The following is a 15214-nucleotide window of genomic DNA, read 5'->3' as shown; positions in this document are numbered from 1 at the left end:
TTGTCATTTCGTTTTCTAGTGGTTTTTGAATGGGTGATCATTTTTGCTAGTCTTTTATCTCCGTTAGGCGTTAGCTACTATATAATTACTGGAGACCGAAAATGTTAAGAGCGGATTGTCGTTTGAGTAGCTAGCTACCAACCCTTGTGATTACGATGGGAGTTTCGCATCAATCCTTGTGTGGTTTGAGTCATTCGTGGATTTGAGTTTCTGTTTGTTAGTAGTTCCGTCCATTTTGTTTTTATTTTCATTATTGCATTTTTGGTTTGGGGCTACTGTTGCATGATCTGGGGTTGTTTCTTCGCCTGCGTGGTGCTGTGACTTTTAACTTTATTGTCGGTGAGGGTTGTGGAATCAAAATTTCCAAAAGATGCATTTTTTTTTTCCAGAACATGACTCAGTGGGTAGTCGACAGGTGGATTGGGCAGTTGGGCTTCCACCCTTTGTGTTCTTTAGATCATTTGTAATTTGAATATTTGAGAGATTTTATACCATCGTTCTTTGAATGCAATTCTCATTTCATAATTAAAAATAAAAAAATAAGTATTAAAAAGATGATGGAGTATAAAAGTTCTCTAATTTAATTGATAAAATATAACTTTGTATTTAAAATGAAATTAATAAGTAATAATATTTGAATTTGAGATTGGGGTTGAATGTCAAATGAAGTGTAAAAACTGGAGGATTGCGCGTCTCAATTTTCAAATCCGTCTTGTTTACGAGGCGTTGAAATCCTGTCCTTTTTTCTTTATTTTTTTCTCATACAAATCCTATTATAAATAAATGTTGGTCTATGCAAATTAGGTTCAGAAAAAAATTCAACGCATTTTATGTGTGAAAGATTTTAAAATGCTTATATGGTGTCTTTTATTTATAAAATAAAATATAAATACTTCAATTTGTTTGAGAATACTAAATAAATTTCTTGATAAATCATGAAAATACCAGAATTCCAACATTTGTATTTATTATATTAATTTTTTTTTTCTTGTTTGAAGATTATGTATATTATTTAATAGTTGACTTTGTATATTTAAAAAAAATGATCTCATCCATCTCAAAATACTGAATTAAAAATATATAACTGATTCAGATAATTTTTAGATTTATTTTTTATTTAATATAAAATAATTTATTTAAATTATTTAATAGTTTTTAAACTTTATTATATATAATTTAAATTTTTAATAGATTTTCAACGTGGAATGTGAAATAGTCCATACACAACGCTCTCCCTCTCACATTTAAATGTATTTCAAATTTTTATTTTACTATTTTTAATTTTTTGTTCAATTTATCCGTATCGTTGAAAGCACATAACCTATCAATCATGGAGTTTGTTGTTAGATTCACGTTGTTCCCTGAACTTTTTACCTAAAACAGACCAATAACTTGTGCCTACCAAGTGCTTGTGAAAAATATGAGACATGGGTTGGCCAATTATTTGGGTATGTCCCGAGTTAAGAATGACAGCGTATGGCGCTGTCTCATAGCAAGCAATTAGCAAAGCACACAAGAAGATAAAGATAAAGATAAAGGTTCACGTTATGTAAAATTATAAAGTACATGAAAGGGTAAAGTTTTGTTCTTTGGACAATGGTTGGTGGTGTGGCTAGACGATGCTTCTAGATAAATTTGGAAAGATAGAAAATGCGTGTGAACTTGTTTTATAACAGATGGCAAGCCCCAGTACACATGAAGTGACTTTCTTCTCTGCATCCATTGGACCAAGCATGTCTTTCAAGTGTGGTAGTGATAAGTGGTGGCTCAATAATTGTCCCAAAATACCCTTTTTCTTCTTTTATTATCAGCTGTTTTTTGGGTTCAGATACAAACAAAACAATGCGAGTGCGTGTGCTCTTGCACTTCGAGAGTTCCTTGTAAGACATTTTCGCAATTTGGGTTCTGCCATGAAGAGATGGATGGGCCTGGATTTTATGCGTTTCCCAAATCTGAATCAAGAACAGAGGCCCAAGGACAATTCAACTTATTGAAACGCCTACGGTTGCTGTGCTAGTTCAAATGGTGCATTATCCAATTTGCTTGCGGTCCCTCTATCTCTCTCAAAACGCAAACCCAATTCAAATACAGCCCAGCAAATTGGATTGGCTGATTAGCGTGGAGTCTACATAAAAATTATAAATGCCCTGAAGTTTCAATTGAAGTCTTGCATTTTCAAATTCAAATCTATCCCCGAAATTGGTTCGGAAGACCATCTACGACGAGATTAAAACAGTTGGTCTAAAGTTTGATATTTAGTTAAACGAGAAGACTTCAACTGACTCAGCCCTGAAGTCATCGAAATCTACATGGTAATTTTTTAATGGTAAGGATGAATTTGGTTTGAAATGGTCGTATAATGTGGGTGTTTGACTAAGTGAGAAATGGCATCTTTCCGAAGAGATTAATTCAAAGTTGAGTCCATCGTTTAGAAAATGGGCCTTATTGTGTTCAACAAACATTGCATCTTCATATTCATACGCGCCAATAATGTCCTTCAATAATAAGCAGCTCAGCGTCTCCCTCTCTTTTTCTTTTTTCTTTGTAACTTTTTTTTTTTCCTTGTAAGAGGTGACGCTTTTATTCTTGTTTTCTTCTTCCAACGATGACCAGCTTCATCCTTATCCCATTTTCCACGTGGCATGGATCAATGTGATATTACATAGTATATATATATATATTTTTCTCATTTTTAATGAATTTATCTTGGAACTAGGAAGATAAGATGCCTCTAAACCTATAATTTGGAAGACACTCCATTTGCACTAATAATGATTTTTTTTTTAAAATGTATACATATACTTATAGTAATTAATATATTTATATTCTTGCAATCAGAATTAATCATATATGATTGTCTCAATAAATATAATGCAGAAATAAAAAGAATTAAATAACTACTACCATATAACAAAATAAAAATAATAATCTGAAATTGAATTTTATATCCTTTTATTTACTGGGGTATTAAAAACAAAAGGGGGTGCGGTGAGGTTAGGTTGGGTAAGGTAGGGTTAGTTTATTATTCAAAGAAGAGAGACAGGAAAAAGTAGGAAAGGAGAGAGGTGGGGCCATGTGAGGTTGAACGGTCAAAAAGAAGAAAAGGGCCAAAGAGATTACTTTTATTTTTTAATTTTTTTTTTAAAAAGAGAACATAAATGTTTGGGCTAAGGCGAAGCAATTGAGTTTGACTGTGCTGCTCTTCAAATCTCAAAACGCCACCACCAAACAAAACAAACAATTCCGTCCAAGAAAGCTACATCTAACTGCTTTCTCCTTCATCTCCTCCTGCCTCTGCAACTCTCTCTCTCTCTTTCAAGGAACCCCAATCTTACAATTTCTTTTTAAACTCTTCCGCTAAGATAAGATCGGTTTTGGAGCTGATCATGAATCCGCCTCCTCGTTTCCGCTGTTCGTTGACTTGATCTGTAGCTTTTTCTTTGTTGTATTTTCCTTTCAGAGGTTTGTCTAAGTTTTTCTTTGCTTTTTCTGAGGAGGTAGTTTATGAAGTTGATCTGTATATGTTGATCTTCCATTTTATAAAGCTTTCACAGTTTCAGCTCTTTTAGTTGTTTCGCCCTTTCTTTCTTTCGTCATTGTTTGGTAATTATACAAATAATCTCAGTCGCCCGGATCTTTGTGGAGAAGTGTTTTTTCTTTTTTAAGAATATTATGCAGAGATATTTTCACTAAAGTTTTTTTTTAATAAAAAAAAATTATATGCTATTTTCGGCTTCGGCTATAATGTGTTTTAATTAGTTTTATGGCTAATGGGTTTCGATTTGGGACCTTTAACCCTCCGTTTGACTATGTGCGGAACTTGTTTGAAATTGATTTTGTCTTATGTTTTGCTCCTAGTTAGACGAATTTAAGTTGTTTTTTTGGGTCCTTACATAAATGATTAAGCATGCGTCTTAGAGAAATTGTGCAACTTTTACTTGCTGTTAATCTTTCTTTCTGTGTGAAACATGCATAAAAATGTTCCCTTTACTGCTATTAGAGCTTCTTTTCCATTTGCAATTTAGCTATTAATTCCAATTTGAAGTTCATTGATGACTTAGTTGCCTTGTTCACCGATGTTATAGATGCTTAAATCGGTTAGAAATATGTCAAGGCTCTGGCACGCTACTGGAATAACACTTATGGATGTACAGTTGTACACAAATCCACCATCTGCTTTCACTTGTCTTGTTATTAGAGATAAATACTATTTTGTATTTGGGATTTCATCTTGTATTAGTGCATGTTGTCTGCACATGTATGGATAGATAATGCTTTAAGTATATGCGTTTGAAGCTTAATATTGTGGCATGCATTTGATTAGAATGTTCGCATGTTTATAATTGTAGTGATTGCTATTTGAGCAGATAGCTCCTTGATGCTCTGATTTTTGAAAATAATATCATCTCATGTGATCGATGAGAAGGAACCACAATGTGTCTAGTGATTATGTGCACATAATTCCTTTTCTCTTCTTTTCACGTGATACAATTAACACCAATATGATGTATGCAGGTAAATTATTGAATCTATATTGAGGAAAGGTGAATTTGCAAGGAATTTCTTAGAGCAAATGGCTTCCATAGGCATTGCACCTACTTCTGGATTAAGAGATCCAAGTGGAAATACAGCTGCCGTTGATAAATTGCCTGATGAGATGAATGACATGAAAATTAAGGATGAAAAGGTAAGCGATGAATCTTCAATTTGTTAGTTCGAATATTATTTACTAGAAACACATTGGTTATGTTTTCATAGGAAAAGGAAGCAACTCTTGTTTTATGTTTTTCAGGAAATGGAAGCAACTGTGGTTGATGGTAATGGGACAGAGACAGGTCATATTATTGTCACAACTATTGGTGGCAAAAATGGACAGCCAAAACAGGTTATTCTTTTTAAGTTTTTTGCTCTTTTTTAAGCAGGCTTTTTGGTTGCTTTGAGTTTTTGATGACCTAATGTCCTTTAATGGTTGTAGACAATAAGCTATATGGCGGAGCGTGTTGTTGGACATGGATCTTTTGGAGTAGTATTCCAGGTAAATTGTTAAGTCTACAAATAGATGCTGATTTGCATATGTCAATACACTTGGCACATATACTCAAGCTTTATTTTGTGCCTTTATTTGGATATTCAGGCTAAGTGCCTAGAGACTGGCGAAACTGTTGCTATCAAGAAAGTTTTACAAGATAAAAGGTACAAGAACCGTGAGCTGCAAACCATGCGTCTTCTGGATCACCCCAACGTAGTTTCCCTGAAACACTGTTTCTTCTCAACAACTGAAAAAGATGAGCTTTATCTTAACCTGGTACTTGAGTATGTCCCTGAGACCGTACACCGTGTGATAAAACACTATAATAAGATGGGCCAAAGGATGCCACTTATTTACGTGAAGCTTTATTTTTACCAGGTACGAGTTGACAGATGGTCTGTTTTTCCTATTTGTGAGGTGTAAATTAGTTTATTGCATTTTTATATATTTTGTCGGCCATATGTTTGCCATATGCTTGTTTTTCCCCTCTTTTTTTTTTGGTTTAATTTCTCAATGTTTCCAACCTTTGTTCATTTGTGCCCTTTTCTGAATGTATATTATAACCGACAGATTTGTAGAGCTCTTGCATACATTCACAACACTATTGGAGTGTGCCATAGGGACATAAAGCCTCAAAATTTGCTGGTATGTTGAAATGGTTATTTACTGTTACTGTAATCAATCCTGTTTTGTTCTCTCCTTCATTAATTAATGCATCTTATTGTTGTTGCTTTCTGTAATTTTGATTGTGTTGATTATCTTTGAAACAGGTTAACCCACACACTCACCAGCTGAAACTATGCGACTTTGGAAGTGCAAAAGTTTTGGTTTGTATCTGATTCTGGAGTTGCTATTCTTCTATTACCATTGTTGATATTTGACTATTTCTGTACTAATTTTGGTCAACTTCGACAGGTGAAAGGGGAACCAAACATATCTTATATATGTTCTAGATATTATCGAGCACCTGAGCTTATATTTGGAGCAACCGAATACACCACAGCCATTGACATTTGGTCTGCTGGTTGTGTCCTAGCTGAATTATTGCTTGGACAGGTAGGTTGTTTCTTTTATATGGTTGATTTACCGTATCTTCTGAAGTTGGTAAATGTATGCAACTAACATGATATTTCCATTAATGCAGCCTCTCTTTCCTGGTGAAAGTGGAGTGGACCAGCTTGTTGAAATTATAAAGGTAATACTTGTTTGTAAAATTGCCCACCATTAAACGGCACCAAGTAATTTGTATTAAGCCCCATACATTTTCTCAGAATGTGGAAGTTATTGAAACTTAGCCATCCTAGGAGAGAGACCTTATATTTCACTGATATTAGAAAATGTAAATTTTCTTTTTATTTGTATTATTCCTATCTTACAATAGTTTTTATGATTCACTTGCAGGTTTTGGGTACCCCAACACGGGAAGAAATCAAGTGCATGAATCCTAACTACACTGAGTTCAAATTTCCACAAATTAAAGCTCATCCATGGCATAAGGTACTAGCAATATCTACTCACCTGGGACTCCTGTTGATGATACACCATGTTCATGTATTCATCTACATATCATTGATCGCAGATATTCCATAAGCGTACGCCCCCTGAAGCTGTGGACCTTGTCTCAAGACTATTACAGTACTCTCCAAATCTTCGAAGCACAGCTGTAAGTGCAAATTTTCTCTTAGAGTTCCCAAAGCTGGTATTACCATTTAAAGGCTTACCACCCATTGAGTTAATATTTCTCTTCTTTATGTTGTTTGACATGTCTTTTTGTTTTTATACTTAGATTCTCATCACTTATCTTTGTCATGGCTGTGATAACTGTTTAATTCTTTAAGCACTCTTGACTGCATTTCATCAGTAATATTTAAACTTTTTTGGCCTTATTTACTGATTTATCCTACAGAAATCTCATGTTTGATTTGTGATATTGAGACATGAAATTCTTAATTAAAGCTGAACTTCGATCATTGAGATTGGATGTTTATATGCTATGTAGTAAGTGGATTAATGAGTTATGAGTGATTTTACTATTTCTTATTCATTGTGATTTTGCTTCCTTCTTTCTAGTGATTTTCATCAATTTCATTATTTTCCTTGCAGGTGGAAGCTCTCATTCATCCCTTCTTTAATGAGCTACGTGACCCTAACACTCGCTTACCTAATGGACGCTTCCTTCCACCACTTTTCAACTTTAAGCCTCATGGTGATGCACCTTTAGAGTATTTTACACTTTGCTATTGCTATGCACTTTGATCATAGTTTAATTATGCATCTCCTTTCTATGGTCAGAACTAAAGGGTGTGCCGGTTGAGATGTTGGTGAAGCTAATCCCGGAGCATGCAAGAAAGCAATGTGCCTTCCTTGGGTTGTGATGGAGTTCGGTGTACTTAGTGTCTGCTGCTCGCAGAAAAATGTGCTGTAGAAAAGTAGCTAGTTTCAAGTGATCATATTGAAGTAGTGTTAATTGTTGTCCATCCCATGTTCGTTTATTCCTTTTTATATAATTTTTTTTTTATCTTCTATATCGTTGTAGAGAGCAGATGAAAAAAAGAAGGTTCTGCATATTATGTTGTTAAGCCTCGTTGGATATGCTGACCCTTAAATTTCCAGTCAATTCAGACGTCAACTCAAATATTTTATCAACCATATAATTTTTTCTTGTTACTTTATATTACAAGGATATTGTATCAAACAGTTTTCCTACTTTCTCCCCCGATGCCTGAGTCTCAGCTCTAGTTGCTATAGATTTTTTCTGGATCAGCGTCTGATACCTAACACAACTGCCAAATAACCTTTTTCTTTCTTTCTTGCGTCTTTCTTTTTTTTTTTTTTTTTAATTAAAAATATAGCTAGATAAACATGGTGGGTAGTGCCATAGAATTAACCGGTAGTATAGTACCCTGTCATGCTGATAACTTGCACCTGATGAAGCCTCTGGTGAGGCTAACCACCACCTTGCTTATCTATACCCAGGGAGAAGCTGGTTTTGGCCTTATGCGGCATTTGGTTATGGCGCATAGGTTGAAAAGGTTGGCACGTATGCCAAAGGAAATTTCTTCAACCTATTGCTGGAAGCATAAATTGTTAATATCCATAGGGCCTCAAATTTTTCGGGCGAGGAGCTAGTAGTTACCCTTTTTAAGGCCAAAATGCTCTCTAGGCATGCGTCTCCTGGAACTTATGATGCTCATAAGTAATCATGGGTGTATGACTTTTTCTTGAGCCATTCAGTGAAAAAGGATCTTTATAGATTAGCCCTATTGTTCCATATCAGGCTTTCTATTCTATAAATCATTAAAAATGATTCTGAAAGTTGATAGTAAATTTGCTTGTTCCTTAAGCATTTAGTCTGCCAATTCTTAGTAAATGACATTTTCAATTTCATATATTTTCAGGATTAGCTGAAAGGAAAACTAATACCTATATCACTCTATGCCTTTTTTCACATGAAATAGATAGGTATGTTTTCAGATATCTGCTCAGTGCTGATGCGGCTGTGCACAAAACAATTCAGTGCAGTTTTTTTCAGAAGAGAAGTGAAGATGATCCTATCATCCACTCAATAGTTCTTTAGATGCTGCTCTTCTGATTCATGGTTCTTTTCAAGCATGTCTGCTTGGTCGCATATAAATTATTCAACAGAGAAGATGTAAATAATAATAAATTATTGGATACCTCTGAAAAAATGGTGGGAAAAGGGAATCCAAACTAATCACACCTCTAGATGCAGGAAAAGCAAAGTTCAATATTCTTAAGGACATTCTCATGATTAAAACTTTGAATTTCATGTAACATTTTCATTGAGAAACATTGTTGTACTCTCTGTAATCTGCGTACGTCTTACTAATTAATATGACCCATCATGAAATTTACCCAGAAGAAAAAAATTGTCATGTACTCACTTCTTGAAATCCTTTATGGCAAGCAAAAAATTCCCCCCAGTGGAGCAGTTGATCAACAAGCTTTAGATGGATCAACAATCTTTAAATGGAAGCGAAGGATTAGCAAGATTGAGCATCACTTGCTATGGTATTACTGAAAGAAACAACCAAGAGTCCTGTCCAGAGATATTTTCAATTTGGTATGTCGCAAACTAGACGTAGGGAAAAATTGAAGAGCTCCTAGCTAGTGGAATTTCCATTTGACCGTGTTGTACTTAGTCTGGTGTAATTTGGTCAATGGCTGAAGGCATATACGTGTATATATATATAATCCTTGTTATCTGCTAAACTAGACATGTTTTCCAGTAGAGATCCATGGTATTAACACTTTGTAATATCCATGTATCAGAAGTCCATAATCCATGGGAACGTGGTGGTGAAGGGGATCATCAGAAGGAAAAAAAAAAAAAAGAAGTTGAGGAAGTGAGGGAAAAAGCAACCAAAATTTTGACCAACTTTTGACGTGGAAAGCCCATTAAACATTTGCAGTCCAAAAACTGATAGATTTCAGAATGCTTTCCCAGTCCAGGAACCTAAGAATCCCAATAAGGTGCATTATTTTGTAATAATATTCAATTCTAATCTTCAGAATTAGTTCTGGTAAGACACTGTGGTTGCCTATTATAATATCCAGATTGTTGAAATATAGTGGTTGGGACCGATGAAAGTGCAAGTTATGGGAAGAACATGGGGGCCTTATCGACGCTTGTTATTCCTTTTACCTTTTTCCACAACTAGCATCTGCAGTCTCCGCATTCACAGAAATAATAATAATAATCATAATAATAATACTAAAAGCCAATGCCTAAATGGAATGTGGTCGATTTCCTCCACCAAAAACCAATTTAAAATAATAATAATAACAATCAGTTTCAGATTTTTTGATGTCCATTCCAGTATCCTCTATATATATATTCTGATTCTGCATTCATCCAAGGCCAAACCTAGTTAAGTCTTTGGTAAGTTGTAGTGAAGTGTCAGTTAACAGTTAGAACAAACCCAGTTGCTTCTTCCAACTTCCCATAATTTAGGCTGGATTTCCTTTGTCGGATGTAGTTTTGATCTAGTACTAGTAAGCAAAAGTTGCTTAGTTTCAGAAATTTTTCCAAGTTGAGCTCGAAATGGGCTGTTCCTGTTTGTCATTACTTGTATTCTGCACTTTCTTTCTTTGCTTCTTCCTTCACACCACCCAAGCTAGGTGGCATCGCCACACAAAACACAAGCACACTCACTCTCACAATCGTCCCTCTTCTCCACCGCCTGAATCTTCTAATATGCCTCCCACTTCTTCTCCTGAGCCTGCAAATCCGCCTGATGATGGCCACAATTATGGGGTTTTTGATGTGCGGAAATTTGGGGCTGTTGGTGATGGCATAACGGATGATACGGATGCATTCAAGATGGCATGGGAAACGGCTTGCCAAGTTGATTCTGCAGTCATCCATATTCCTTATGGCTTCAAATTCATGATTCAGTCTACAATTTTCACAGGACCTTGTCAAGCTGGTCTACGTTTTCAGGTAGTGTACGTGCTTATATAAATTATTCATGTCAGGTTACCTTTTCTTTATGCCTTTTGATTATAATTTACTCTCTGGCAAGGTTGATGGCACTCTTATGCCTCCTGATGGACCAGACTCCTGGCCCAAAAAGAACAGTAAGCGACAATGGCTGGTCTTTTACAGAATTACTATGATGTCTCTAGTAGGAGGTGGTGTAATAGATGGCAGAGGACAGAAATGGTGGGATCTTCCTTGCAAACCCCACAAGGTACTACCTACTAGTTTCTTCTTAAGATGTCTGCAATTTAGGTGTTGAATTCTATTACCAACCCCTTACAAGTGTTCTACTGATGGCGCAGGGAGTTAATGGAACCACATTGCCTGGACCCTGCGACAGTCCAATAGTAAGTTCTGAGACTTACATTATCATATTTTCTGCCATTTTTCAAGCCAGCACAAAGCATGTATTAATTAATTGAATGGGTCATCATTCGGTAATGCAGGCCATAAGGTTCTTTATGAGCTCCAACTTGACTGTTCAAGGACTTAGAATCAAGAACAGCCCACAATTCAACTTCAGATTTGACAACTGCAAGAATGTTCATATAAAATCCATTCACATTACTGCTCCTGCCCTTAGTCCTAACACTGATGGTATACACATAGAGAACACCAATAATGTGGAAATATATGATTCTGTATTCTCAAATGGTTAGCAGAGGAACTCATACATCTTAATTCCTTATTTCTCTATTTACTGCATTCAGACATCATTGTATTTGGTTTCGCTCATTACAGGTGATGATTGCATTTCGATCGGGTCAGGCTGTTATGATGTAGACATAAGGAACGTCACTTGTGGACCTAGTCATGGAATCAGGTATTTTCTGTTACATGTAGAAAATTCACATGCAATTGAGCTTATAAATCCTGAATGACTTTTTTTCTTCTTCCACTTAGCATTGGGAGTCTAGGCAATCACAACTCGCCGGCCTGTGTATCTAACATCACCGTCAGAGACTCGGTGATTAAAGTGTCGGATAATGGAGTAAGAATCAAGACATGGCAGGGTGGATCAGGAGCAGTTTCAGGAATAATATTCAGTAACATTCACATGGACAATGTAAGGAATCCGATTATAATAGACCAGTTCTATTGCCTGACAAAGGAATGCTCCAACCAAACATCAGCAGTTTTTGTTTCGGACATTCTGTACGAAAATATAAAGGGAACATACAACATTCGAAGCCCACCAATGCATTTTGCCTGCAGCGACACAGTTCCTTGCACCAACTTGACGCTCTCAGATGTTGAGCTTCTTCCTGCTCAAGGAGACCTAGTACTGGATCCATTTTGTTGGAATGCATATGGAAAACTTCAGACACTAACTATTCCACCTGTTAGTTGCTTGATGGATGGAGCTCCTCGTTCCATGTTGGATAATGATATGGATCATTGTTGACCCACTAGATTCAACTGTAAAGCAGCTCCAACATATGTATGTACAAAATTGAAAAAGACGCCATGATTATGCTGTGCTTTAATCTCCTCTCATATAAATTAAGATATAATTTATCAACTTTTCTGTTAGGACAGCACTCATCTCCCTCCATAAAATATGGGAGACAAGAATTCCTACCAAATTTCAAGATGGAAATATGCTGAATGTGTTACATTCTTATTTTACTGTATTTCATGATATATTCCATTATGAGTTGCAAAAGAAAGAAAGAAAAAAAAAATCTTTCACAGAGAGACAAGAAAAATTGGGAAACTGAGGAAGTGAAGTTGTAACTTCTAAGGAAGATTGTCGGAGCCTTTCCCAGCACTAACATTGATAAGGGATGGGCGAAGTGGAGGGGACAAGCTTTATCAACCTCTCTTGCACGCGAAGACGACTACTATAAATAAAATTGTAATAATATAAAATTGCAGACTATATGTTATGCATCAATTGTTCTCTGAAAAAGTTGCGGCCGGAGCACCGGCTACAGCCAATTGCCACCCGCCAAACTCCCCTTTTTTCAGTCTTTCTTTCGTAACTAAGGGCATGTTTGGTTTATCAATTAAATACATTGATAACTGTCGTTAGTTAACGGCTGCTAATCGATATACCTTAAATATTTAACCAAATTATAAATAATAATTGCTATTGTATATTTTAAAATAAGATGTATATTTATATGTTTTATTTTTAATTTTAATTTAAAAAATTAATAAAAAATATATATTTAGATTAATTTATTTAAAATTTAATTATTTAAATTAAAATACAAAATAATTTAAACGATTAGAATTTTTCAGTGAATTAACCAATAACAAAAAGCTTTTCTTTGAAGAAGAAGAAGAAGAAGAAGAATTGAGTGGGGGAGTCAATTACCCATTCAATCATAGATGGACCAATAAGCCCACCAACAACTTATGTGGGCCTCGATTTTCGGTTTGAGTCATTGTTTATTATATAAATATAATGATTCACTGATAATCATCGCTGACAAGACGCGTTCTCAATTGGTTAGGTAGGACTTGGGTCTCTCATCTCATTTACGCCTCATTCATATCTTTTTATTATAATTTCGAAATTAATCTTAATTTTTCTAATCAAAATTTGTTTAATTTAGAAAGAAATACGTATATAATTATTAATTAAGTCCTCGTGATTCCCGTTCCATAAACAGAGGAACTAAACTTGTATTTCTTTTTACCTTTTGCCTGAATTAAAGCGAAACAAAAACGCTGTATAAGCTCATGTAATATGTCATCAGGCTCACATCAGATTACGCAACTAGCGATTCCGAGGCATGTTCCTCACATGCCTTGCGAATTTACTAATATGCCACTACCGCCTGTAATTGATTTTAATTTAACTAATTCCCATTTAAAAAAAAAAACTTTATATGTTTTGCAGTAATGCTAAAAAAATAATTTAAAAAATTAAAAATAAAAATTATCATAATGTCAAACTCAACTTAATTAAAAATTTGAAGAACCTACTTTAAAAATAAAATATTATTTTTTAAATATTGAATATAATGAAAATTAGGAAGTGTTTAGTAATTTCTAGTTAATACGAGAAGTGCGTATGTAACATCTTGACCATGACAATATATAAAAAAATCACAAGTCTCCGACAAGCAGAAGAGGAAGCAACCTAGAAAGTTCATGCCATATTGTAGTATTCTTTCCAAGTAACTCACTGCGTCCTGCAACCAACCCCACACTCTTCATGGAGACTCCAACCAAGAAGAGGAACCTCCCTCAGGGTGATGCTCACGACGATGAAGATAACGAAGAAATAAAGATAGAGAAGTTCTTTGCACTCGTCAAAAGCATTCGCGAGGCACGTGATCGATTTCCAAATGGCTCAGATGCTTCGAAGCAGGAGATGGATTGTAAAAACAAGAAAAGAAAACTGGAGGAAGAGAATAAAAGGCAGGTTGCTGTTTGGAAGCCTTGTTTTCAACCTGAAGACTTCTTGGAAGAGTTTCATGCCAGAAAATCTTGGGCCACGGTCGCGGTTACTCCCCAGAAAAGTGAAGGTCTTCCGACGCAAGAAGAGGCCAAAGAAGAGTTAGACCTGAGGCTTTCACTTTAATGTCCATCATCATGAGTTCAACGCATCTCTCTCCTGATTAATAAGGTTAAAAAGGTGAGAGGCCGATATCAAACTGATTATCCATTGTGCTTGCCATTGTCGTCCTGTACTTAGATTTGTCAAGGAATATTGATTGTACCAGTAGTGAGTATACATGCATTACTCTAGAAATTTAATTTCATGAGTTTGTAAGCAGAAAACTAAAATTAAGGCTCTTATTTGTTTGACGAAACATATATTTTAAAAATATATATTTTCTATATTTTATGTCAGATTTAAAAAATTTAATAAATAAATTTTTTTTATTAATTAAAAAAAATTAAATCATTTCAAAGAAAATAATTTTTTCTTTTTAAAAAATAAATTTCTTTTTAATCTTTTGAAAATTTTATTACCACTTCTTTATATAAATTTATTAATATATTTTATATTTTAAATTTAAATTAAATACTAATAAAAAATAAATTATCGCGTTTCAAAAATATTTTTTATAAAAAAAATTTTAAATAAAAATTATTTTTTTACAAATAAAAGTAGTTTAATGTTTGGGTGATTTTCTTAGAGTACCTGTTCGTCGAAATCAGAGACCGATAAGCCTGTGGCTGTGTGATTCCGGCAATTATGCTCTATCGGGATTTGTGATAGGATTGGCATCAACTAGCAATTTTTAAAACACTAATTTAGCAGCACATAATAGGCAATTCTACTTATTTGGCAAAAGTCAATTCATTGTAAATAAGGAGACTGATGAGTGAGGACCATATTATGGAAATGGACAAAAATTATGTGGGCTAAGGCAGTTTTGAGAAGTTTGACGAGGAGAGTGCAGCCCGAATAAATAATGATGCTAAAAAAAGGCTAAGAAATACTAAATATAACGTTATTATAGATTTTTCTTTCTCTAAACAAAATGCCTTTAACAATATTTCTGTGAATGTTAATTTGACAGACAATAGTAAAACGGCTCATCCCGTCAAAGGTCGGGATAGTCGAAAGTAATGATCGTCCTGTGTTGGAACTACCAAGAACTCAGCAATCCTCGAACAGTTAATGCATTGAAGGATTTGGTTACTAGTTACAAGTCGGATATTTTATTTTTTATGGAAACAAAAACTCTTAGTTTTTGTATGAAATTTTTTCATAA

General features: G+C 34.8%; 3 protein-coding genes across 3 annotated transcripts; all 3 read left to right on the top strand.

Annotated features, from left to right (window-relative positions):
• Positions 1–3176: 3176 nt before the first annotated feature.
• LOC110613544 (shaggy-related protein kinase alpha) lies at positions 3177–7701 on the top strand. Its single transcript, XM_021754737.2, has 13 exons — positions 3177–3462; positions 4516–4687; positions 4793–4885; positions 4976–5035; positions 5135–5407; positions 5600–5674; positions 5800–5856; positions 5945–6085; positions 6174–6224; positions 6431–6526; positions 6609–6692; positions 7133–7235; positions 7322–7701. Exons 2-13 carry the CDS (start codon positions 4574–4576, stop codon positions 7402–7404), a joined length of 1230 nt encoding a protein of 409 aa, XP_021610429.1. The 5' UTR covers positions 3177–3462; positions 4516–4573; the 3' UTR covers positions 7405–7701.
• Positions 7702–7856: 155 nt separating this feature from the next.
• Positions 7857–12481, top strand: LOC110630199 (polygalacturonase At1g48100). Its single transcript, XM_021777567.2, has 6 exons — positions 7857–10493; positions 10576–10743; positions 10835–10879; positions 10979–11186; positions 11274–11355; positions 11436–12481. Exons 1-6 carry the CDS (start codon positions 10095–10097, stop codon positions 11935–11937), a joined length of 1404 nt encoding a protein of 467 aa, XP_021633259.1. The 5' UTR covers positions 7857–10094; the 3' UTR covers positions 11938–12481.
• Positions 12482–13571: 1090 nt separating this feature from the next.
• LOC110627878 lies at positions 13572–14289 on the top strand. Its single transcript, XM_021774257.2, has one exon. The coding sequence runs from the start codon at positions 13702–13704 to the stop codon at positions 14068–14070; it is 369 nt and encodes a 122-aa protein (XP_021629949.1). The 5' UTR covers positions 13572–13701; the 3' UTR covers positions 14071–14289.
• The last annotated feature ends 925 nt before the right edge of the window (positions 14290–15214 follow it).

The sequence above is a fragment of the Manihot esculenta genome, chromosome 1 (assembly GCF_001659605.2).
Source record: "Manihot esculenta cultivar AM560-2 chromosome 1, M.esculenta_v8, whole genome shotgun sequence".
NCBI lineage: Eukaryota > Viridiplantae > Streptophyta > Magnoliopsida > Malpighiales > Euphorbiaceae > Manihot > Manihot esculenta.
Note: the sequence above shows the minus strand (reverse complement) of the source record. Positions and strands in the feature narration are given on the sequence as shown.